The sequence below is a fragment of the Cajanus cajan genome, chromosome 5, assembly GCF_000230855.2.
Source record: "Cajanus cajan strain Asha chromosome 5, NIPB_CcT2T_4, whole genome shotgun sequence".
Classification (NCBI taxonomy): domain Eukaryota; kingdom Viridiplantae; phylum Streptophyta; class Magnoliopsida; order Fabales; family Fabaceae; genus Cajanus; species Cajanus cajan.
The window spans coordinates 46,475,833-46,502,031 of NC_138521.1; the positions used below are offsets into that span (position 1 = coordinate 46,475,833).

The following is a 26,199-nucleotide window of genomic DNA, read 5'->3' on the forward strand; positions in this document are numbered from 1 at the left end:
TCTTGCCTCCTTCAATATATCACCTCTTGGTCTTCTTGGCCTTAGTTTGATTCCACCATGTCCTCTATTTCTTTTATCACTATGAATATCGAGGAAGCTATTTTGTTTTAATCTGTTAAGGAATCATATACACAAAGATTGATCTAGTTATCATATATAACAGATGATATTAATTCAAAGTAAATGTCTTGTAGATGAAGTATTTCATCTATTAGACATTTATGTCGAGATAATAGATTATGTTAGTGCATTTGTCTTATACAAAACATTTGTCATATACTAAGCATTCATCTTATTGAATGATTTAAAAAAAAATTCTATAATAATATTTGTGTTTGTTATCATTAAAACTTTATAGATGAGGGATCTAAAATTGTCTTTTAATTTAACATAATTCTTAAGATGATATATTTTATTAATTTTGAGGGACTAATTTAATATTTTTTTAAAAAATTAGGATTATATAACATGATTTTAATAATTTAAGAATTATTTACATACTTTTATTATTTAAAAGATATGAAGGAGTCATTTGTTCAAGATATCATATATTCATATTACATTATTGCATTTTTAGAAATATTTTTATCGAAATAATATTATCAAGTATATTTAAAAAACTTGGTTGGTTGTTTCCACCTAACACTCTTAGAGTTGAAAGATCTATGTCTTTTGACCCTTTTTATTGTAGGTGTGGTGCTTTTTTGGAGGACTTTTTTCATATTTTGAGAGATTGTCGTAAAGTTAAACAAATTTGAAGTTCTTTCAATTTCATTTGATGAGATGATGATGATGACTTTCACAGTTGGCTGAGAGATAATTTAACTAGTAGTAGAGGTATGCTTTTTTTAGTCACTATTTGGACAATCTGGAGGGTAAGGAATTCTGAAGTTGTTTAGGATCTTGTCTGGCATGTGATTTGTGATAAGCCAAATCAACACCATGGTGACTCTATCCATTTCAGCTTTCAATATAAAAATCTGCTTTTAACAACCATCTTCTAGTTAGGTGAGTCTCTCTAAATGGGTCTACTATCAAAACCAATACAAATGGGAACTCTTTAGAAAATTTAGATAAGTCAAGTTTTGATGATCTTCTTCAAAATTGTAAGTGTATTAAAATATAAATTAATATATATATATATATATACTAAACCCTAAACTTTTATTTACTCTATATATATATATATATATATATATATATATATATTTGCAAAGAATTCTCAACATAAATAAAAGTGTAGAAAAACATAATAGGATAATTTTTCTAGAATTAAATAGTAGCACCTAATAATTTCTTTTAAAACTTGCATAAATGTGAAAATATCCCATTATGATGCTTACATTTTCATAGTATGTAAATTATAAAATGAATGTATGAGTAAAAAAAATGAATATATGTGGAATAAATTATGTTGAGAGGTGAATATTCATTTTGTTTGTACTTATATTCAATGAATCCTTCACATTAATATAAATATCTTTGTTATTACAAAATGGAAAAATTATATTTTTTCCTCTATTTAATTTTAGAATTCAATTTAATTTTACTATTTATTTTTTGAATTCAATTTAGTCTCACTATTTTTAAAAGTTTGAGACTTACAAATCATTTGTCAACATATAAGAATTTGCTTACTTTTTCGGCATCCCTCGCCTACTCTTTTCAGCCTCTATCTTATAGAAATAAAAGGAAAAAAATAAATATTTTAAAAATTAAATGGCCGAATCAAACATTTTAAAAATTATGCCTATGTGTAATATTAAAATAAATATTTTTATTTATCTTAAAATTATGATGGGTTAAATTAAAACAATAACTAAATACAAATTATTTTCTTACTTGAATTTTTTAGTTATTTTTATTAATTTTAGATTGGATGAAAATTCTTACCATTTATAATACGAACCAAATATTATTTTTGAAGTTAGATCAATTGTACTACTACATCACTTCTCAATTAGATCAATTGAAATAGATCATTCAATCCAATTTTTAAACTAATAACTAAAATTGAATAAGATTCATGAGAATAAATTTAATTATTTTAACAAAATCATGAAATATAACTAACTGAGATAGATTGTGGAAATTTATTTAAACAAATCATGTTAGATAAGTTTTTATTCAATTTATTTTTTATTTTTTAAAATATTTGATTTGATTTTATTATTTTTAAATAATTTATTTATTTATTTAATTTTTAAAATATTTAGAATTATGGTTTTTTAATGTCGTTAATGTTAATTTAGATAAATAAATAATACTAAATTTTTTAAAAAATTAAAAATTAAATTATACCTTTTAAAAATGTTGAAATAAAATTAAATCTTAAAATAAATAAAAAAAATCAAAACTATAATATAATTTGGCCTTAAAAATTTATTAAAAAAACATAAAATGAATAAATTGTAATTGGTGTATTAATAATTAACAATAAAAAAAATATTTTTGAAAAGGTGTATACCCTATAACTTTTCTTAAACCATAGAAGTCCAAGTGTAGGATGTTGAGGAAATCCAAGCATCTGAGAAGAAGCTTAGAATCTTCCATGTTGCCAATTGCTGTTCTCCCTTACCCTTCCTTCCTTCCTTCCTTCCCAACTTCTCCTCCTCTTTAATTCTTTCAACCCAAACACAATCTCAATCCCCTAATCATCATGAACTTTCCTCTCTTCACCATTTCCACCCTTCTTCTCTCCCTAGCAATCGCCATTTCCTTCGCCCCAACCTCATCAACGCCTCACACCAAACACCAAAATGAAGAAAACCACTTCCACGCTCGACTTCATCCGCGCTCTTCCCGCTCCCTTCTCTCCATTCCACCGTCAGTTCCCTCAAATTTTCCATCACTCATGTCTTTTTATCGAACACTTATCGGACTACGTGCTAGTTTTAGTCTCTGCACCTTCTTTAAAATAATCTGCATACAAGTTAGATAAACTGCATCATTTTGTGAAACGTTGATTCTTTCTCTTGATTCAGAGCTTGTGTTTCGTGTCAATTTTGTGCTAATTTCATGTGCTGTGTCGTAATCACGTTTTAAAGATTCTTGTTTCTTGATGTGGTTGTGTGCGTGTTGATTCCTTGCTTTCTAGGTTTAGTTGTGATGGTTTTAGTTGTTTCTATTGGCTGGTGGCATTCTAACAGTGTCATTCTGCTTCATGGAATGTTTTTTCATTGACAGTGAGGATGCAACTACGGCACTGGTTGCGACCCCGGATGGGACTATGCATTTGGTGGAAACGTCGGAGAGTGGTTCCATGAGGGCCATATGGTCGTTTTCGACAGGATTGCCAATCTACCAATCTTATCGAGCTCCGATAAATAACGATAATGGTAAAGAAAATGCGTCTGCAGCAATGGGTGGGTTCATGGAATGTGGGGATGACTGGTCATTGTACATGCACGACAAATTCTTTGGTAAAATGGTATTTGTCTTAAGATATATCTGAGCGTTGTGATTGTTTGAATATAACTCTTACTTGGAAGTTAACCTAGTTCTTGGTTGGATATGGTTAAAAAATTTGCAAATATATATTGGCTTTATTTAGGGGAATGACACTTATTGATACCTCATTTGAAGAATAGCATATATGGACATGTGCACTCTGCAAGTCATTTGCATGATGTAGAAGTGTTTTGGATTGAGAGAAAAGGTTCTGGACAGTCAGAGACTATGGCTGACTGAGTGTATATAATACTACCAAAATATATTATATTGTAATGGTTTATATTTCATACTTCCTAAGTATGTGGGATAAGGAACCATATATACATCTGAAAAATACATGAATTTAGCTTTAAATTCTTCTATTCCCAGTGGATCATTTTCCAATACATTAATTTCATACAATAGTTTTCGGGGAGACTAATATGGGTCTCAGGCTGTTCCTGCGGCATGTTGTTTTGAGACATGCTGATGCTGTGGTTGCTCCAACTCTATATGTAATTAAATGTTTTGTTCTTTTTTTATTAGTCTCATACCTATAACTGAGAAAATTAATTGAGATGATTTTATAGGGTTCCGGCATTATTTATATATATATATATATATCCAGGTTTAGCCCTGTTTATTTTTAATTAAAAAAATATAATATTTAATGTGACCAATAGTAATTTCAAAGTTATATTTATCTAAGTGCTGTTATATTTGGATGAGTACTGAAGTTGATGTTCCGTCAATTTGTCATATCTGCAGAGAATATCAGAATCTATTGCAGAATTTGTAGCTCGTACACCTACATTTTCAGATGATGGATCCGTAACACTTGGATCCAAAAGAAGCACTTTGTTTGAAGTTGATGCTAAAACTGGATCAATCATTCAAACCCATTGGATGTCTGATTTTGATAATGCTTCTGCACCTTGGAGTGATGGCAGGCAGGGTGTTGATCCTGTGAAGGTAAATTCATCACAGGTGCTGCTTAAGATTTTTAGAACAGATTATTCTCTTCAATCTGTTGGTCCTAGCTCAGGAAAAGTTTTGTGGACTTTGACAGTAGCTGAATTTGAGGCTGTATTATTATGCCAACATACCTCTTTTGGTGTAGAGGACGAGTATGCTTCTAACAATGGCCTCAACTTTGCAATGTCATACCCATGTCAAGAGAAACAACAAGTCTTCCGTCTGAAGAAGAATTTTCTGTTTGAATCTTCACAAACTGAAAGTCAACTTGGGGTTTATCATGAAAATGATATGCTCTCAATGCCTAACTCAAATCTAATGCTTCCATCGCAGCCAAATATTGATAGATCATTCAATGGTCATGATGATTTCATGATGCTTCCTCAGCCTTCTGTGGAGGTTACTACACCAGGGGAAGATTATCTGAACATGACAAGGGAATGGCCAACTCCATTACCTCTTATACTTTTCACAGTCTTAGTTCTGGCCTTTTCACTCATCTATCCTCTAGTGATTAAGAATGAAGATATACTGAAGGACCAAAACAGTGAGTCTGAATTAAAGAGTTCACCTGCTAAGGAAAAGAAAACTCGTAAGTCAGGGAAGAAAAATGTCACTATCGATGAAAGGGAAAAGCACCCTTATTCAGAGAACAATGATGTACCGACACAAAAGGATACTGATAGTGAAGTATGGCAGCTATTCAATCAAGTTGATGAAAGTGTTCATGGACGAAGAATTGGTAAGTTACTTGTTTCAAATAAAGAGATTGCCAAGGGAAGCAATGGTACCATTGTCCTTGAGGGAATATATGAAGGCCGAGCAGTTGCTGTGAAACGTCTTGTCAAGGGTCATCATGATGTAGCTTTTAAGGAAATCCAAAGCCTCATTATGTCTGATCATCATCCAAACATTGTCCGATGGCATGGGATGGAGTCTGATAGTGATTTTTTTTACCTTGCTCTGGAACGTTGTACATGCAACTTAGATGATTTGATTCAAATTCATTCAGATATATCAGAAGACTCTGAGTATAGGAAAGAGAAGGGTTTCAAATGTTTGATAAAGTCCCAAATGGAGTCAGGGAAGGATAATGCGCAATGTCTTTGGAAGAAAAACGGTTATCCATCTCCTCATTTATTGAATCTGATGAGGTTGGTATGATGTCTTCTTGATTTGATGACTTACTTATATGCATATATTATAAAAAATAATTAATTTTTACATGATATTAGATTTGTGATAGACTTCGATACCATCTTGAATTTGGGCTAGGCCAAACTCAAACCTAAAAGTTATCTCATGAGGTGAAGGTTGCCCAAGCCTTTATTAGCTCTACCGATCATATCTATAATTGATGTGAAATCTCAACACATCCTCTCATGCCTAGGATTGAAGATCTGGAATGTGGAGATTGAAGAACTTTATTTTTTTCGGTGTTAGGAAAATTGCTGGGTCAGGTAGATTTTTAGATAGTTGAAGGTGACTCAATATTAGATCTATGGTAGGCATTGATATAGTGTTATCAATTATGAATTGTGGAAAATGGTGGAAAGTAAATAATCCTCTATACCTTATAGCGGATAGCATCTTGGCAAATAGAGGAAGTTACATAGCAGTTAAATATATGACATAAATCAATTTTATATGTATAAAAATGAAAGTTGTATTGTATGCAAATAAAAATAAAATACATACTGGGTTAGGTAGATTTTTTGATAATTGAAGCTGACCCAATATTAGATCTATGATAGGCTTTGATAGTTAGATTCCATCTTGAAATTGGGCCTGGCATACTTAATTTCAAAAGCTAACACATGAGGTGTGGTTTGCCCAATCCTTTATAAGCTCTATTTTGGCCATATGTATAGTTGATGTGAGATCTCGTTGGGTAGTTTTGGTTTTAGGCTAAGAAAATGTACCTTGTCACTATTGATGTGCATGACCATTACTTCAGCTGAGGATAGAAAACTAGGTGATAAATGCGGATGCTGGATTTAACATCTAAGGTTGAGGTAGAATCAGTAAGTAGATGATCTGATACAACTGACTAGAATAACTTTAGTATTTCAATGCAATAGGAGAAGAAACCAAGGGGATGAGATGGGTACAGAGAGTGACATAAAATCATAAAATGAAGGTAATATGATATGCACCCAAGCACCTAAGAAACCCTCCCTATATAGCTAACTATTAAGGGGAAGAACCTAGCACTTAAACACTCCATTGGCATTCTATACTACTCGCTATGGAACTTAGACATCCCACAATACCCAAGTCCCTGTCGTAGCACTGCCTGTAATAGCTGAGAGTTGATGTCTCAGTAGCTGAGTACCTCTACGATCATCACCCTTTCTGAGATGCTGTCAACCAGCCTTGATTGATACCAATTGATAAACACCTAAAGACTTGGGAAACCTTCCCTTAAAAGCTAGCTGTTAAGCAAGGAGAACCAAGCACTTAAATACTCTACCTAGCATCCCATACTACTCGATGTAGGACTTACTACCCAAGTCCCTTGTGGTAGTAGGTTGGAGGAAAACATAGTATTGAATAAGAAAGAATGCCCAAGAATAAACATATTCAGTTACAACTTTGATTTATGTAGTTGATTCAACTCATTTGGGGACTCAGGTTGAGATAATGTTCCTTTTATGATACCTCATGGGCGGAAGTTGACATTTAACTTTATATTATACCTTTTTACTTAAACTGACTTTCATTTTTTATATGGCAACACAGGGACATTGTTTCTGGGATCGATCATTTGCATAAACTGGGAATAGTACACCGAGATTTGAAACCACAAAATGTTCTAATAAGTAAAGAAAGATCCTTATGTGCAAAGCTTTCTGATATGGGGATCAGCAAACACCTTCTTGAAAATATGTCTTCTTTGGGTAATAATGCTACTGGTAAGTACTCCTTAGAAGAAAAACGAATTTATTTGTTTTCCTACCATTTGCCATGTGAATATCCAAGTAAGTCTAGCATGAGATTAGTATTTGTATATTACTGTGGTGAGATGACATCTCTTAATATCTTCATAGTTTCTTAGATTGTCTAGGCTTATCCTTTATATATCTTAAAAGATCATTATAATTTATTGGATTCAATTTGTGATCTAATTGAGGAAACAATCATAGGAGTTGTTTCCAAATTTTATTTGATAAGGGTTAGTAGTCTTGTATTAGTGGGCTTTTACATCATTAGAATCTATTACTTGACCTAATCAATTTGTATAAATAAGACATTATGTTATTATTCTGTATCATATTATTATATTATTATTACATACCATTTCTACCCAAGGTTGTCAAACTCGAGAGTCTACACAAACTCGTGGAGCTCTCGTAGACTCGACTCGTAGACTCGTAAGAGTCTACCTAATATTAAAAGATATTAAAAAACATGAATACACACAATATGATATCACTATTTCAACATTCTAAGTCTGAAATAAGTCAAATAACAATAAAATGTCATAATACAAATCAAAAAATGTTAGAGTAAGAAGTAACACTCACGAAGACAGACAGTGACTAGTGGGTGTTCGTCGGAAACTGCAGGGATGACGCCGGAAGCTACGACGACGGCGCTGGAAGCTGCAATGACGGAAAGCGCGTTCGTATGCGGCAGAGATGCGCGTTCGTATGTGGCGGAGGGAGAGAAATCAGACTCGCGAGCTTCCTTCCTAACTGGACTTGTTCCTTTCCCAGCAAGAGGACGCGCGTTCGTATGTGGCGGCGTTCGTACGTGGCAGAGATGCGCGTTCGTACGCGGCGGAGATGAGCGTTCGTATGTGGTGGAGGGAGAGAAATCAGATCAGACTCGCGAGAATGGTGGAGGCATCGTGTGCGAAGGGAAAAATGCCATTCTCACTTACTAACCCTAGCTAAAACGACATCGTTTTGGGGCATTTAGGGGTGGAAAAAAAAACCTAAGTAGACTCGTGGACTCGGCCTCAGACTCGCGATTCTGACCGAGTCTACCCGAGTCTACCAAAAAACGAGTCTATTCGCGAGTTAACCCGTTTTGCTACCCTAGACTCGTAGACTCGTACGAGTTTACGAGTTGACTCGCGAGTTTGACAACCATGTTTCTACCCAAACTTATTATTTAGAGTCATATCATATTTCTCTCACTCCCCCCTTCTATATCAAAACCCTGTAATTCTAATATGGTATTTGAGTGGTACCATTTTCTGTTACTTACCGAGTCTGCTTGGAAGCAAACCAAACTTTTGTAAACTTGTGAAAATTAACATCCCTATGGAGCTTGTCATGATTTTACTAGTGTCATTGTCTCTTGAATGTTTGGTGGTCCTATGTTTGCATAATTGACAATATTTGGACTCTACATGGATGCACCTTCATGACCTTACTGGGGTTGCCCAGATTGCTCAACCAGCCATGCTCAAGCCTTCCTAATTCCTATCCACCTACAACATCTCCAGTATCCTATATGGATCTTTTGAGGTGGTTTAAGTTTCAAGAGTCCTGTAGTTCCACAGCCTCTTTTGCAGATATTGTAATTTTTTTTGCCAGTCTATCTTAATAGCGCTCGTTTGGGTCAATGGGTCTTGGGTATTTGACTTTTTCGTGCATCTGGCCACATTCAAGCCTTCTTATCCACCTACAACATCTCCAGTAGCCTATGTGGATTTTTTGAGTTGGTTTGAGTTACAAGAATCCTGTAGTTCCACTGAGCCTCTTTTGCAAATATTGTAAAAAACTTTTTGCCAGTCTATCTATTGCTCTCATTTGGTCCTTGAGTATTTAATTTGTGTGCATCTGGTCATAACCCTAGCAACAAGAACCTTTTTTTCAAACATATCCAATCCGATTATTTATTGAAAGTCACTTTAGCCAATGACTCCCAAACACAATCTCAAGGGATTGACTCAGTCCTTCCTCTCTCTTCTGTGTTATTCTGTACTTATATTCCTCATCATTCCTGTAATTCACTTGGTTTCTCCCTCCATTTTGGTTTTGGGATGATTCATCCCTTACTACCCAATACTTGATTAACTGCATGGCCCCTTTTGTGTTTGATACTAGGTTCCTCACGCTGTGCTGTTTCCTCATCAACCCTTGCATTCCCTTCCCTGTTGTGTCCTCAAGTCATCCTGTTCTGTCCTGTCCATATTGCAAACTCACCCCTGGTCAGGTATTGACAAAATCTTGGCCCCATTTGGCTGTCCCTTAAATGTTTTTCCTGTCTCAAAATTGTTATTGTTGTCTTTCCAAATCACCATTTCCTCATCTCGGCCAGTGTTTCCTTCTTTGATTCTGTTCCCTTCTTATGTCTTCTACTTTACCTATTCCTCCTTTTCCTGGGCTAGTTGAGGCTGCTACACTACAGCCTCTCTTATCAAGGAACCTTCCACTATTACTTGTATCTTCTAGGACTATCATCGTGGACCACAGCCTCCTCAGAACTCCTACCTCCTCCGGATGCTACCGAAATCAGTCACTAGAGACTCACCTTGGGACTCAGCTCCTTTACCAGCTCTGGCATTGTCTCCCAAACCTGACCTTCTATTTCAATCCAGTCATCTTTACCAAGTTATTTTCTACTGGTGCTTGTATTGCATATTGCTTCTCGAACATCTCCACATCCTCAAATTGTTTTTTTAGCTATTGTTTACAGCGCCAACATTATTTTTAATATTATTTTCTTTTAGCATTTTCCTCGTAACAAAGTTTTTAGCCCAAGGGGAAGTGTTAGAATATCTCAAAATATCTCCGAAGTATTTTAGAATGTCTTAGCATGTCTCATTATAATTTATCGTGTAATCAATTGATCTAATTTAGGAAGTAATTTTAAGAGTTGTTACATGTTACGTAATTTTGTTTTATTTCCTTATCAATCCAATCTCATATTATTCAGATATCAGACTCAAATTTAACAGTGATCTGTAGAGTTCATCTATTCACTTTTTCCATTTCTTGGTTCGACTTTCATTTCAGTTTGAGCAGCTTGATTTTGTTGAATCCTAAATTTTAACCTGCAGGACTTTAGTTAGTTTATTATTCTCACCTTAAGGTTTAATGGCTTAATTGCAGGTTGTGGCAGTTCAGGTTGGCAAGCACCAGAACAGCTTGTTAAGGGACGCCAAACACGGGCAGTAGATATATTTAGTTTAGGTTGTGTCCTCTTTTATTGCATAACTGGGGGAAGACATCCATTTGGAGAACGTATTGAACGGGATATCAATATTTTGAATAGTCAAAAAGATCTTTCCTTGGTGGAGTTTATTCCTGAAGCCACGGATCTTATTAGTAGCTTATTAAACCATAACCCTAATCTAAGGTAAATTATTTTCATTCGGTGTGTTTTCTGGAGAATGAAAATATATTTTTCATGTGCCTTCATAATTTTGCATCTTGTTATAACTTGCTTAATTGATGTGTTATAAAATGAAGTCTCAAAGTTCCCAACCATATATACCTTTGATGAATGATTAGATAAGATGCAAGAGTGCACCCTATTTTGATCATATGTAATGATCAATCTATTGTAGTATTTATTTGAGTTTTTGAATGTTTCGTGACATCATTATTCAGCTGGGTCTTTTTCACAACTCTTATTTTTTTAATTATTTTCTCTATTTTAATTACGTATCTTTTTTCAAAAACAATGCATGTATAGTTGTGACCTAGTCAATGAGGGACTGGTAATATGTATGTGTTGCCAAAGATAAACTCTCTTAAAAGCTTTTTGCTTTTAGATATAGAGGTCCACGAATGCTGTTGTGTCTCTAGCATTTTTATTTATAATTGTCAGGTTACGAGCTAGCAATATCATTTGAGAAATTATTTCTTTTTATTCCAGGCCAAAGGCGAGTGATGTATTGTATCATCCTTTTTTCTGGAGTTCCGAGATGAGACTTTCTTTTCTACGTGACACCAGTGACAGGGTAGAACTGGAAAATAGAGAGACCGATTCTGATCTTTTGGTGGCATTAGAATGCATTGGCACTGTAGCCATGGGTGGAAAGTGGGATGAAATGATGGAACAGGCCTTCATTGCTAACATCGGTCATTACCGGCGGTACAAGTTTAACAGTGTTCGGGACTTGTTGCGAGTTATGAGAAACAAACTAAATCACTATAGAGAATTGCCTCGAGAAATTCAGGTTCTTTCTTGGTCAACATTTAATAGATAAATTTGTTCTCATTTGTATTTTTGGTATTTTGGTTGGATAGTGTTAGTGTATATGGGTTTCAACAACGGGAATATTTGTTTGTTAGTCCTTTTTGCTTTTTGCATTCTGTGATATCTTTAGGATATCTTCAGAATCTTTTAGTGGACAGCTGTCCAGCCACCTCTCTTGTTTTTCTCTCTCCGCTGGTTGCTTTTACAACCGTTTTCTCTCTTTTCTCTCACTGCAATATTTAGGAAGGGTTCCCTATATATTCAGCACTCCTTGTATTCTTTTGCAAGCAACAATGACATGGTGGGTTGGGGTTGGATTTTGGTAACTTACCCCATCCCGCACTCTTCAGTCCTAACTTAATGCTTGACCCCTACCTACTCACCTTGTGGGTCTTGCGAATGAAGTCTCACACCCACCCTTATAAAAAATATACTATTAAAATAGGCAACCCTGTTCGCCTTGCTAAACTTTATTCTCATGAAAATTTCAAACAAATTTACAGCAATAGCAAAAACTAATCACAGTCATAATGCAGACCACCTTGAACCATATCATGTATGATATCATGTATCTGTACTCGTCAAATCTATCGAACCATATCACAATCCATGAAACATTAATCTAAAGAATGAATAAAATTTCAACGTTCATCTTTGTTAACATATGACATTAATAATGTTCTAAAAGCATAAACTTCAAGGATAGCAAATAATTATAGTGCTAATAAGTATTGCATAAGCTGAATATTTTCTCTTTAGGACATGATAGCTTTCTCCTTCTACCCATATAATTATATATGGCTTCTAATTTCTTACTGACTTTTCAGGAACTCGTAGGACCTGTTCCCGAAGGATTCTGCAACTACTTTGCTGTTCGATACCCTAAACTCTTGATTGAAGTGTATAAAGTTATACTCAAATATTGCAAGGAGGAAGAATGTTTCCAAAAATATTTTTAAAAAATTGTTGCTTAGTGCCTTGGCATCGTTCAGAATTCAGATGGCTTGAGAATACAAAGGCGAATACTGGTTGCAGTAAGAAGCAGAAATATTGATATTGTGTAAAATGTAATAATGTACATGTGTATGTATGTTAATCTAACCTAGAGTTATACGTGTATGTGTATATACACCCTTCCCTTGGAATGACTATTCAACATTTCAATTAAATTTATTCTGCAAAATTAGTTTAAAGATAATTTCGATTTACGTTTTCCTTCCTATAACTTAAATATAAAACACAACTTAGTATAAAATGGTTGAAAAATAATAAATATATGAAGAAAAATCAATAAATACATAAGCTATTTTGTGAAGTTACAACATGCCCTTATTACCTGTAAACACATACACTAAATTATTTGAAGTTGATTATTTAAATTGTAAAGGAAGAAAAAAAATTGTCCCCTTCTGGAATGGCTAATTGACCAAATTGGGTCCTTTTTAAAAGTTATTTATCAATTTGGAGTGTATTTGGTAAAACTAAACCGACGAATTCTAAGATGAACCAAATTTATAGGTGTACCATCGTGAATCATAATTAAGAGCCTTTGAATTAAAGTGACCACAGGTTATTATTATAGTCTTTATACATTATAGCACTATTTCCTATATACTTTCCCAAACCTTTGAGTATTAGACTAGAGACCATCATAGCACCACCCACCAAATGGAGAGAGACCAGAGTGTCACAAACCACCAAAAATAAATGTTGTCTTCGCATTGATTATTGTCGTTGTGCTGAAATGCTTGTTGCTGCTGCGCTAAATAACTTGTCGCCTTCGCGTTGAGTCGAGGACCTTATCTGTGTTGAGTCACGAGCCTTTGTGCAACTGGGTCACTTGCCTCTATGCTGGTGTAGGTATTTTTGCTATGTCACAACCTTCCAAAATTATCTTTGATTTGTAGTAGGTTGCATGTTATTCTTTGATTTGTTTGTATATGTTCCAAATCAAGCACAATTTATGCTATTGGATCTTAGCTTTGACATTTCCTTTCTTTTTTGGTTGCTAGTTGTGGGTGGTATTGGTGTGATGGAGGGGTTGAGTCTTCCAATCATAGATTCTTACATTCAATTGTTGGAGTTATGTGGTTGAGCACATCTTCGTTGCCGCGAAGGAGTGATGGTAAGGATGGCGTAAATGAGATTTGAGGAGCGAAAGGGAGAGAGAAAAAGAAAATCTAATGTGGAAATTGTTGGTATAAATTTGTTAAGCTAAATAGAAATTTTTCATTAATCAATATTAAGAACCGTTATTTCAGATTACAGAGTTAATGTTAATAATACGTACATGTATCCATTGACGTTGATCAAAAGGTTACAGCGGAATAGTCTTTTAGTGCAATGATCTTCCTCAGCCAAATCATTGGATTCTTTGATGGGACTTGATGTTACTCTTCTAATGGGGAGACAGAGAGACGTGTGTTTCTGATTTGGCATATTGGGGACCATGACCATCTTTATGATTTTAAACCTATTAGGGTTTCCATTAACTCCTAACGGGCCAAATCTGGTTTCCACTTATATGGGCTCATATCAGTTTTTCCTGTTGGCAGTCTAAAGGCTCACTAAAATTAGATCACTTTTGTTGAGCCCAACTAAATGTAAATAACTAATATAAATACTACAAATAATATATGTAGCCCACAATAATTATTAGAAATAAAATTTCTAACAATCTCCCACTTGGGCTTCATATTCATTTAAGTATTTATATCACAAAATTCTTTAGGCGCGCAACCGTATGCTATTTACATTTAGACTCCCCTTAAACAATCTGGTCCATCTCATATAACAACAGGGAACCACTGCAGCTTTCATCATTATTTAATGTGACTAAACCACAATGATCACCACCAAGGTTGTCAATCTCGAGAGTTTACGTAATCTCGTGGAGGCTCCGTAAACTCGTATCGTAAACTCGTCTCGTAAACTCGTAAGAGATTACTTAATAATAAATAAATAAATAAATAAATAATTAAAAATAACATAATAATTGAATATTTTAACTCTATATTAAATAGTAAAATAGCAAATTACATTAATAATAAATGTTCTTAACACAAATTCTTAACAAAAGTTCCCACAAATGAAAAAACACAAGTTCTTAAAAATAGACAAATAAAAAAATATTAAAATTTAAAAACCCTAACCAGGTTCGCACAAAATTGAGTCGCGCACGGAGAAGAAGAACAGTGGAGGCGGAGACGCGGAGGAGAAAGAGACGCGCGGAGGAAAGGCGTGCAGAGGAAGCAAGGCGCACAAAGGAGGCGAGGCACGCACGGAGGAGACGAGGAAACGCGGAGGAGGAGTTGCGGAGGAGAGGAGGCGCACGGAGGAGGAGCCGACTAGGAGAGGAAACGAAGAGGAGAGGAGACGAGGCTAAATAAGTGCCCTAACACACAAAACACAAAACATGCGTTTTGTGTAAGTGAAAAAAAAAGGTGATCTCTTAATATCGAAAGTGATCTCACGAGATTACCGAGATTATTCCGAGATTACTCAAAAACAAGTTTACCTCCGAGTTGTACAGGTAAGTTGTCCTAAACTCGTAAACTCGTAAGAATTTACGAGTTATCACTAGAGATTGACAACCATGATCACCACAATTGTATGCACTCAATGACATAGATCAAATATGGATAAGTGGCATGAAAATTACATGCAACGTGATCTTAATCATGTCTATTTCCAACTGGTCCAAACTTTATTCTTTATAGAGATCCATTCAAAACGCAACATATATGTATTGCACAAAAACAAGCTCAGAATAAAATTATGAACATCAACTTTATTTCTGTAGAAAATCCAAATAATACAAATATCTGGAAAAATTAAAAAATAAAGAAGACATAAAACATAAATGAGACTCCCACTAAACTAGGGTACTATAAGGGATTACACCTATATGAGCAGTGTGCTCATGAAAGACTTTAGGCTCCAAACCCTTAGTAAGTGGATCAGCTAACATAAAATTAGTCCCTATATGTTCTATAGAAATTTGCTTATTCTGAACTCTTTCCTTAACAACTAGAAACTTTATATCAATGAATTTTGACTTTGTTGTACTCCTATTGTTATTGGAATAAAGAACTGAAAAGTTATTATCACAATAGATTTTCAATGGCCTTTCAATGCCATTAACCACACATAAATTAGTGATAAAATTTCACAGCCATATCCCATGGTTGGATGCCTCAAAACAAGCAATGAACTCCGCAACCATGGTTGATGAAGCTATAATAGTCTTTTTAACAGACTTCCAAGAGATAGCTCCTCCAGCCAACATAAAGATGTATCCAGATGTATCCAGATGTGGAGCGTTTACTGTCTTGACATCCGACAAAATCAGAGTCTGAGTATCCAATGATCTCTAAACTGTCAGACTTCTGATAAGTGAGCATATATCCTTTTGTTCTCTTCAAATAGCGCATTACACGTTTTACTGCCTTCCAATGCTGCATCCCAGGATTACTTAAGTATCTGCCCAAAACTCCCACTATAAATGCAATATCAGGACGAGTACAAACTTGAGCATACATTAGACTTCCCACAGCTGAAGCATAGGGAATCTTTTGCATCTCATTTCTTTCAAGGTCATTATTAGGGCATTGTTTGAGGCTAAATTTGTCTCCCTTGGCTATAGGGGTATCTCCTGGTTTACTATCTTTCATGCCGAATCTATCTAAAACTTTATCAATATAGTTCTCTTGTGATAACCTTATGATACCATGAGAACGATCTCTTAGTATCTTAATACCTAATACAAAAGAGGCTTCACCAAGATCTTTCATTTCAAAATTCTTTGTTAAAAATCTCTTGGTTTCGTGCAGTAAGCCTATATCGCTGCTGGCAAGCAGTATATCATCGACATATAACACCAAGAATATATATTTACTCCCACTAAACTTATGATAAACACAATCATCAACTATATTTGCCTCAAAACCATATGAGGTAATAACTTGATGGAACTTGTGATACCATTGACGGGAAGCTTGTTTGAGACCATAGATGGATTTCTTTAGTTTGCATACCATGGACTTTGAGTCACCAGACACAAAATTTTCTGGTTGCATCATATAAATCGTTTCTTCAATGTCACCATTTAGAAACACAGTTTTAACATCCATCTGATGGAGCTCTAAATCATAATGAGCTACGAGTGCCATTATTATTCTAAAAGAATCCTTTGAAGAAACCGGAGAAAAGGTTTCTTTGTAATCAATGCTTTCCTTTTGAGTGAAACCTTTAGCAACTAAACGAGCCTTATATCTCTCGATATTACCTTTTGAATCCCTCTTGGTTTTAAATATCCATTTACAACCAATAGGTTTCACACCTTCAAGTAATTCAACGAGATCCCAAACATCGTTGTCTTGCATAGATTTCATCTCATCCTTCATGGCATCAATCCACTTTTGAGAGCTAGAACTTTGCATAGCTTGATAGAAGTTGATTGGATCAACCTCTATTAAACCAATGTCATCCTCATGTTCTTGAAGAAACACAATGTAATCATCTGGAATTTCACTTTTCCTTTCTCTAGTGGATCTCCTTAATGGCACTTCTTGAGATTGTTGAGCTTGCTCTATAGGTATTTGAGGGAGAACCTCAATATTGTCTTGTGTAGGGACAATGTCAGGAATAACTCCATGATTGTCACCTATTACTGGGTAGGTACTGGAATAGTAATAGGCACGAGGACTTGATCACTGTCAATGACAGGTTCTTCCTCAAAGATAACATTTCTTATGTTCTCTTCCTTTCCAAACTCAACATCCTCAAGGAATCTTGCATTCCCCGTCTCAAAGAATGATCTAGTAGTGGGATTGTAAAATTTATAGTCCTGAGAGCGTTCAGGATAACCAACAAAATAACAGCTAACAGTCCTTGATTCCAGCTTGCTTTCATGCAACCTATAAGGACGCGCTTCAGTCGGATAGCCCCAAATGTGTAAATGTTTTAGACTTGGCCTTTTACCTGTCCATAGCTCATAAGGAGTTTTGTTAACTACTTTACTTGGTACCCTATTTAGGATGTAGATTGCAGTCTTAAGCGCTTCTCCCCACAATGACTCTGGTAAGGAAGAATGACTAATCATACTTCTCACCATATCCTTAAGAGTCCTGTTTTTACGTTCTGCAACACCGTTCATGCTTGGTTTCCCAGGCATAGTATACTGAGGAACGATGCCACATTCCTTTAGGAAAAACGCAAAAGGCCCTGGACGTTGTTCACCTGATCCATCATATCTATCATAATATTCACCACCACGATCAGATTTGACGGCCTTAATTTTCTTTCCAAGTTGAAGCTCAACTTCAGCTTTAAAAGATTTGAAAACATCTAGGGATTGAGACTTCTCATGAATTAAAAATAGGTAGTTGTACCTTGAATAATCATCTATGAATGTAATGAAATATTGTTGTCCATTCCAAGATGCCATAGGGAATGGCCCACACATATCTGTGTGAATTAATTCCAAAACGTCCTTAGCCCTTTCGGCACCTAATTTTCTAGAATTTGTTTGTTTACCCTTAATACATTCAACGCAAACCTCAAAGTCTGACAAGTTAAAGGGTTCGAGAATCTCATCCGACACAAGCCTCTGAATTCTCTGTTTAGAGATATGGCCTAAACGCTTATGCCATAAGGTGGTTGAGTTCTCATTTATTTTACGCTTCGTACCACGAGAATCAATGTTAAAATTTTCTTTATTGGAACTAACTACATCTAGTAAGTATAAATTATCAATTAAAGAACCAGAACCAACAACATTTGAATTTTAATAGAGGCTAAATTTATTATTTCCAAATGAACAAGAAAAACCAAATTTGTCCAAACTAGAAATAGAAATTAAATTCCGCCTAAAAGACGGTACAACAAAAGTCTCAAATAAATCCAAATGAAATCCAGTTTTTAATTGTAATCTAAATGTTCCAATAGCATCTACTGTGACCTTGTTGCCATCACCCACATATATAAATCTTTCATTATCACTTGGCGGTCGGCTCCAAAGGCAACCCTGCATGGATACACTAATGTGAGTAGTAGCACCAGAATCTACCCACCAAGTATCATGTGGTACAAAAGCTAAATTAACTTCAAAACAAACAAAAGAGATAAAATTACCTTTCTTTACACGCCAAGAGGTGTACTTGGGACACTCTTTCTTCATGTGCCCAGGCTTCTTGCAGAAGAAGCAAGTAGGTGTGTTCTCATCCTTTTTGACTTTCTTTTGCTGAGAAGTCCTTTCTACAACATCCTTATTATTCTTTCTCTTCCTATTCCGAGAGCTTGACGCTAAATGAGCACTTTCAGTCTTTTCTCTTTGTTGCCTTTCCTCTTCTTGCACACAGTGAGAAATCAATTCATTCAAGGTCCATTTATCTTTCTGAGTATTATAACTCACCTTGAATTGTCCAAAGTGTGTAGGAAGAGAAATCAAAACTAGATGCACGAGCAAGTCATCAGACAACTCTAACTTTAGTGCTTTTAGTTTTGACGCGAGATTAGACATTTCCATAATGTACTCCCTTATGTTTCCTTTACCTTTGTATCTCATAGAGATAAGTTTAGCAAGCAAACTGCTTGCATCAGCTTTCTCATTACTGGTGAAATACTGCTCAACGGCATTAAGGAAACCTTTAGCATTGTGGCTCTTAGAAATAGAGCTCCGAAAAACTTCTGGAACAGATCGCTTCATGATCATCAAACACATTCGGTTTGAGCGTTCCCACTTTTCAACCTTATCCTCATCCGGGTTTTCCAGATTTGGAGTGGGTTTCTCAGCTCGAAGTGCAAGATCAAGATCCATGCAGCCAAGAATTATCTCAACCGCTTCCTTCCAGGCTTAAAGTTTGTCCCATTAAGCATGGGTATACAATTAATTTGAGCAGATAAGTTAACAGCACTAGCAACAGCAACTGTAATAGAACAGAATTTTTTTTATAATTTAATTACATGCTCACAAAATAAAATAAATAAAACATGCAGATTATTTACATAATAGACCCATTACAAGATACCGAGCACAACATTAATTCTTTGTCTTTGGACATACAAATTAACTTGTTAGTGGTACTCTCAATGCAACGATCAAATATTGACAATTAATTCTGTCAAATAATAGCCTTTCTTTGGACCGACTATTATTTACGTGATTGTAACTTTATAATTGTCACATATTTATCATCACAGACATGTTATTATTTGGCCAGATTGTGTCTTCCTTTGGGATGTGCACAAATTGCATAAATAATCTCATACTAACATCTATTGTAATTTTTAATCAAATTAATTTCTATAATAGGAATTGCTTTAGCAATATATTACATCAATTTATTTAATTAAAAAATTACCAGACAAATTAATTAATAAAGAGGGTCTATAATCTGTCAATATTCGCACTCAAATTTGATATAAAAAAAATATCAATTTAAATTTGAACATAATATCAATCAAATTTCAAGAAAATAATTCTTACGCGAATGCCATTAAAATTTCGATAATGTGGAATTTAATATATTGATCATATAATTTTCCCAAATATCATTTAATATTACAACAATGATTTTGACAAAAAAAAATCCCACTTCTGGTGGTACTCAAAGGATCAAACATAATATTTATATTATATTTGTGTCTTTATCAACCCTTTTCCTTTTCACTTTTCATATTATTTTCCCACTTCCGATGAGAAAAATATTCTTTTATTGCATTGTTGAACAATTATCTCACTTCCGGTGAGAAAATTAAAAAATTCAAAAAATTTCTTCATTTGACAATGTCTTCTGGATCATTGCAAAATTGTTACATATATAAATATATAACATTCACAGAAAAATTATACAATTTCACAAAAATTCTCTTTAATAAAAATTCAATTTTTTTAATCGATCTCTTTATCCGTACAATCAATTAAACCAAATTGAAGCAAAAAAAATGACCAACGCATTCAAATACACGTATTGTCAATGAAGAAAGAAAAAGGATTGTAATAATACGCTTTAGAACCCCATAACCTAATGACAATGGCGGCTTTCATACCACTTGTTGGTATAAATTTCTTAAGCCAAATAGAAAATTTTCATTAATCAATATTAAGAACCGTTGTCTCAGATTACAGAGTTAATGTTAATAATACGTACCTGTATCCATTGACATTGATCAAAAGGTTGCAGCGGAATAGTCTTTTGGTGCAATGATCTTCCTCAGCCAAATCACTAGATTCCTTGATGGGACTTGATGTTACTCTTTTGATGGGGAGACAGAGAGACGTGTGTTTCTGATTTGGCATATTGGGGACCATGACCATCTTTATGATTTTAAACCTATTAGGGTTCCCATTAACCCCTAACGGGCCAAATCTGGTTTCCACTTATATGGGCCCATATCAATTTTTCCTGTTGGCAGTCTAAAGGCTCACTAAAATTAGATCACTTTTATTGAGCCCAACTAAATGTAAATAACTAATATAAATACTACAAATAATATATGTAGCCCACAATAATTATTAGAAATAAAATTTCTAACAGAAATTGTATTGTATAATCATATGGATGAGATACATCTAATGATAGACCACCTAACAAGGTGGTCCACCCTAGTGGTCCACCCTAGTCTTTATCTTTATAAATGACAAATTAGATCTATAAACTATCTGAACAACTTATAAACTATTCGAAAACTAATAAACTAGTTAAAAGCATATGATTTCTAATGAAAATAAAAAATATGATATATAAGTTAGGGTATAAAAAGAAACTTATAAATTAACTAATTAGATAAAAAAAATAATTTGAAAGATTATTTGATAAATATAAAATGATATATTTATTTATTCGATAATGAGAAGGAAGGAATAATATTGTAGATAAAAGAGTTTCTAAATTAAAAATGATAAAAATAGAATTTCAAGTAAACTTGGTTATTCAGTGTCGAATTTCTAATCCTTAGGGAAACGTGATAAGCTTTCTATCTTTGAACTACTAGCCATTACCAATAACTATGGCATATGGGACGCCAAAACAACATATATTGTTATGATCTTGGCTACTGATTATACCCTTGTGAGACACTTTAGTAGTGGTGCCAACAACCCTCGTTGGTACAATTCTCTTCCAATCTAACAATATTTAGTGACTTAAGCTCTTAGCCTTTTTGTGTCAATGGGCTTTTTTGGCAAGGTTTTGTCATTCAACTAAGCCATGATGGAAGTCATCCACTCTTTATCATCAATTGTTAACTCTAGGCATTAAATTGTTGAAATGCTTGTGTTGAAAACTATTTGTTGTATGATAGTCTTATGTTGATCTAATCTCCTCATAATAGCCCTTGTGATAAAATATTAACTTGAGTGTTATCTTACCTTGAGATATACTCTATGAAGACTTCCAAATAGGTCTCCTTTAGGTTTATGACTTTATGATAATACTTGAGCATTTAAAGATCTTTAATTTGGTGTGCATTTGTCAATTGTTTTACTAGTTGAGAATCACTTCGACATATAACATCTATTTCTCCCATCTCTCAAGCCAAATTGAGTCTAGCAAAGAGAGCTTTGTACTTAGCCTAGTTTATGGACACTTGGAAGTCAAATTTGAGAAAATACTCTTGAGCTAGGCCTATAAGCCTTGCATCATGATCCTGACCTTGCTTCTTTTTTTGGCTAGATGAGTTTTCAACATAAAAATGTCCACCATTGATCCTTAACCTATGGTTCTAGGTATAGCTAATTCAAGAACTCGACTAAATATTAAGCCTTAATGGGCCCTTAGCTAGTAGCCATATCCAAAGTCAAAGAACTCGATAGACCATGTTATCATCCTTGTTGCAAGTTCCGGTTTATACAAGACTTTAGCTATAGGATTGTTAGTTTTAACAATTACGTAGTGAGTTTAGAAGTATAGTCATAGTCATTTCCCCGCTATTAATAGGGCTAAAGAGAGCTTTCCAATAAAATCATAACAATGTTCTACATCTTTTAATACCTGATTGATGTAATAAATTGGATCTTGTCTATTGCCAACATTTTGCACTATAAGAACACTTATGCCTCTTTAAACATAGATAAGTACAATATTACTTCTTAGTCATTCATAGGTTTAGTTAATGTTGAGGGTGCCTAGAGTGTTTTCTTAAGATCTTAGAAAGATTGCCTATACTTGGTCCAATTGAACTCTTTATTCTTATTTAACAGCCTAAGAATTGATTTCTTCTTCTTTGCAAGCTTGGGTAAAAACCTAGACAAGGAGGCTACTTGACCAATAAGTTTATATATATATATATATATATATATATATATATATATATATATATATTACATTTTTGGGGCTTCTCATCTTAACTATTGCCTAGCATTTGTTGGGATTAACTTCAATTCCCTTGTCAATAAACATGAAACCAAGAAACTTATCAGCTTCTGCTTTCAAAATATACTTCTCAAGGCTTAATTACATGCTATATTTTCATACTCAAGAAAAAATACTATGAGATTTAAGGTATTTTCTTTTGTGATATCAGATTTACCATCATGTAGCTGACACTTCTTATTTTCTCCCTATTTGTTCATGAAAATATTTTATCCATCAAATGCTAATATGTGGTCGACATTTTTAAGGACAAAAATGCATGACTTGGTAAAAATATTTCTTTGTGATGATGCAAGTGTAATGGATAGAGAGGCATAGGAAAATGATTCCTCATACCGACTTGTTTAAGAACCAAGAGGCCAAATAGACGGGTTATGTGAATAAGGAATGTAAGTTTTGTCAAGATAATTTTCCTAATTTCGATAAGGATGCCAGGTTTTTTCTTTCATCCTTCAAGCGTCTACACTTTCTCCTTATCTTTGCATTCTTCTTCCTAAGGGCTTCTGTACTTGTTGAAAAATGGAGGAAGAAGTCTTCGATTAAAGGTCTTTAGTCCTCTACCTTCAAGTATCAAGTGGTTTGTACTTGCAAAAGAAACTTCGATGCCAAATTTAGCAAGTAATCAGAGTGATTGAGTGTATTATGTATATGTTACATACCTTATGAAGGTGTGATGTAGTTATACTTATAAGAGCATCTGCAATGGGGGTTGCTTATAAGCAACTCCTTGTGCCACATCACTGCCAAATCAGCTCTAGCCCACTTTATGGGTTGCTTAAATTTTAGCAGAGTTGCTTCTACAAGCAACTCTGTTAAAATTTAAGCAACTCATAAAGTGGGCCAGAGTTGATGTGACAGTAATGTGGCACAAGGAGTTGCTTATAAGGAACCCCCATTGGAGATGCTCTAAGTGAAAGAATGTTAGCGTTGAGGATTTGACGATTAAATATTCAAAAGTCTTTATTACACTATAATGATTGAACGTTACTCTTCGTCATAATTACGAGATGGTGTTTTACTAGACCAGATACTTCTTGGCCTTATAGGTTGCTTGCTTGATAGCTTTCTAGGAATGATAACTGACAACATTTTGGACCCGAGACTTCTTCGATACACAAGCCCCCCCAAGTCTTTGATATCTGGGAGAATAATTAATGTATAATGCCTAAAACTTACCAAAATTTTTAATCTTTTGCCTAAATATTGAGGTTAGCGAAAAAACATATAGAAGGGGGGTTGAATATGTGTGTGTGTGAACAAAGGAATTTTAAAAACGTTTTGCAAAGGAAGTCCTTTTCATCCAATAAAAATGTTATTTTTAATTCTTAAGAGCTGTGCAGGATTTGTTCAACTAAAGGTTTTTCGTCTGAAATTTTATTGTCTGCACACGAAAAATATTTCTTAAATGAAAACTGTTTCATTGAAGAATAAGTAATGGACGAAGTTTTCAACATGATTTAGCAAGTACATAAAAATGCGTCTGAAATGTAAATAGATAGTGCACGGATTTTTATACTGGTTCACTCAGACTGAGCTACGTCTAGTCTCCTTCAAATGAAGGGTTCCACTAGATATTCAATGAAGTACATGTAATATTATTGACCACTTCTGGCCCGCCAACTTCACTCATCAACACTAGTATTCTTTAATCAACCTCTTCAGGCTCGTAGTGAGTATTCTAGACCACCCAACTCACGACCACTCCTGGTCCCGAGTATTCTCAACCACTCATGGTTGGCCAACTTTACTCATTGGCTCTAGTATTCTTTAATCAGCCTCTTCAGGCTCTCAGTGAGTATTATCGACCAACTCCTGGCCCGCTAACTTCACCATTAATGCTAGTATTCTTTGTTCAGCCACTTCTGGCTTTCAGTGAGTATTGTCGACCAACTCCTGGCCCGCCAACTTTACCATTAGCGCTAGTATTCTTTGCTCAACCACTTCTAGCTCTCAGTGAGTATTCTTTGACAAGCTTTTCCAGGCTTTCACAAGTATTCTTTCCCTAGCCTCTTCAGGCTTTACAAATGATGAATATATGATTTGGTTTGAGTGTTTGGTTTACTCTCATAGAAAGGATAAATATGTTTGTACACTCACTAAGGTATGCAACCTTAGTTTTACAAGGATTGAGTGTGTGATTTACTCTCATAAAAAGGATACATATATTTCTACACTCACTAAGGTTCATGTTCCTAAGTTACACTTAGAACTCCTTAGTCTACAAAGATAAATACATCATTATAAATTTGACTCTATAAGCTCTATCTCTGGTTTCATTGCTTCGTGGGCTTGATATCACTCTTTGCTTATTTCTTCCAAAACCAACCTTTCAAGGTTTGAAGTGGTGATGTATATATAGTCTTGTAAAATATGCCCGTTGCAAGTGTCTGTTGAAGCGGATATAGTCGTTCATGACTAGTTTGATCTTTCATTTGATGCATAAGATCTTGCATTAAATGTTGGTTCCTGTTTATAGACATTACGTGAAGTCTTCTTTGTTTTGTTAGCAGCAGTGTCTGAGTTTAGCAGAGATCTAGAAACCTTTTTGTCCTTTTCCAGTCGCATAGCTGTAAAACGTTGTCCTTATCTGAAAAAGTAATGTACTTTTTCCTGATACATGCATGCTTTTGCTTCTACGCTTGATTTTCTCTTTCTTCTTTTCATCTTTTACTCGCACAACCATATTGATGTTAAGTTAGACGAAGACGAAAGCAATTCCCACTAAGGTTTTGAATGAGACAAATATAATATGTATTGTTATTTCTAACAAGTGTGTTAGTGTTTCAGATATAAGTACAGGCAAGTTGATATGCATCCATACCAGGACCAAGAGACATGAGCCAAGCACTGGATAAAGACTGAGCAAATGAAGGGAACACATCAGACGAAGACAGTCATAAATAAAAAAGAAATAAAGAAAAAGGACATGAGCAACCAAGATGATGGAAAAAACTAAGTTAAAACATACCAGACAGAAACTCGAATACACAAATGAAGATCAAGAAAAAGTGATTGCGTCTGAAGACACAACCAGACAAACTACCTAATATACATACTCTTAGAAGAACACATGAAGACATCAAAACAGAAGATGAAAGATAAAAAAATGGGCCAACGCTTATTCACAAATCAAAACTGCGTGTGTTAGAGCAAGTTCACCTACCAGTCAACAAAGGACAACCAGTTAGCAAAGGACAACACCTCCATCTCTGCAATATCAAGAAAGTACAGAGATATCTTAATGCCAATTAGAAAA

General features: G+C 34.5%; 1 protein-coding gene across 3 annotated transcripts; it reads left to right on the top strand.

Annotated features, from left to right (window-relative positions):
• Nucleotides 1-2,499: 2,499 nt before the first annotated feature.
• Nucleotides 2,500-12,766, top strand: LOC109811494 (serine/threonine-protein kinase/endoribonuclease IRE1a). 3 transcript variants are annotated; one of them, XM_020375253.3, is made up of 7 exons: nucleotides 2,500-2,826; nucleotides 3,187-3,430; nucleotides 4,201-5,561; nucleotides 7,150-7,322; nucleotides 10,476-10,722; nucleotides 11,245-11,548; nucleotides 12,396-12,766. In XM_020375253.3, exons 1-7 carry the CDS (start codon nucleotides 2,660-2,662, stop codon nucleotides 12,525-12,527), a joined length of 2,628 nt encoding a protein of 875 aa, XP_020230842.2. In that variant the 5' UTR covers nucleotides 2,500-2,659; the 3' UTR covers nucleotides 12,528-12,766. The 3 variants fall into 3 exon arrangements, with proteins under 3 accessions (XP_020230842.2, XP_020230843.2, XP_020230844.2); XM_020375254.3 differs by lacking the exon at nucleotides 2,500-2,826 and having other exon boundaries at nucleotides 3,196-3,422; XM_020375255.3 differs by lacking the exon at nucleotides 2,500-2,826 and having other exon boundaries at nucleotides 3,208-3,338.
• Nucleotides 12,767-26,199: the final 13,433 nt, after the last annotated feature.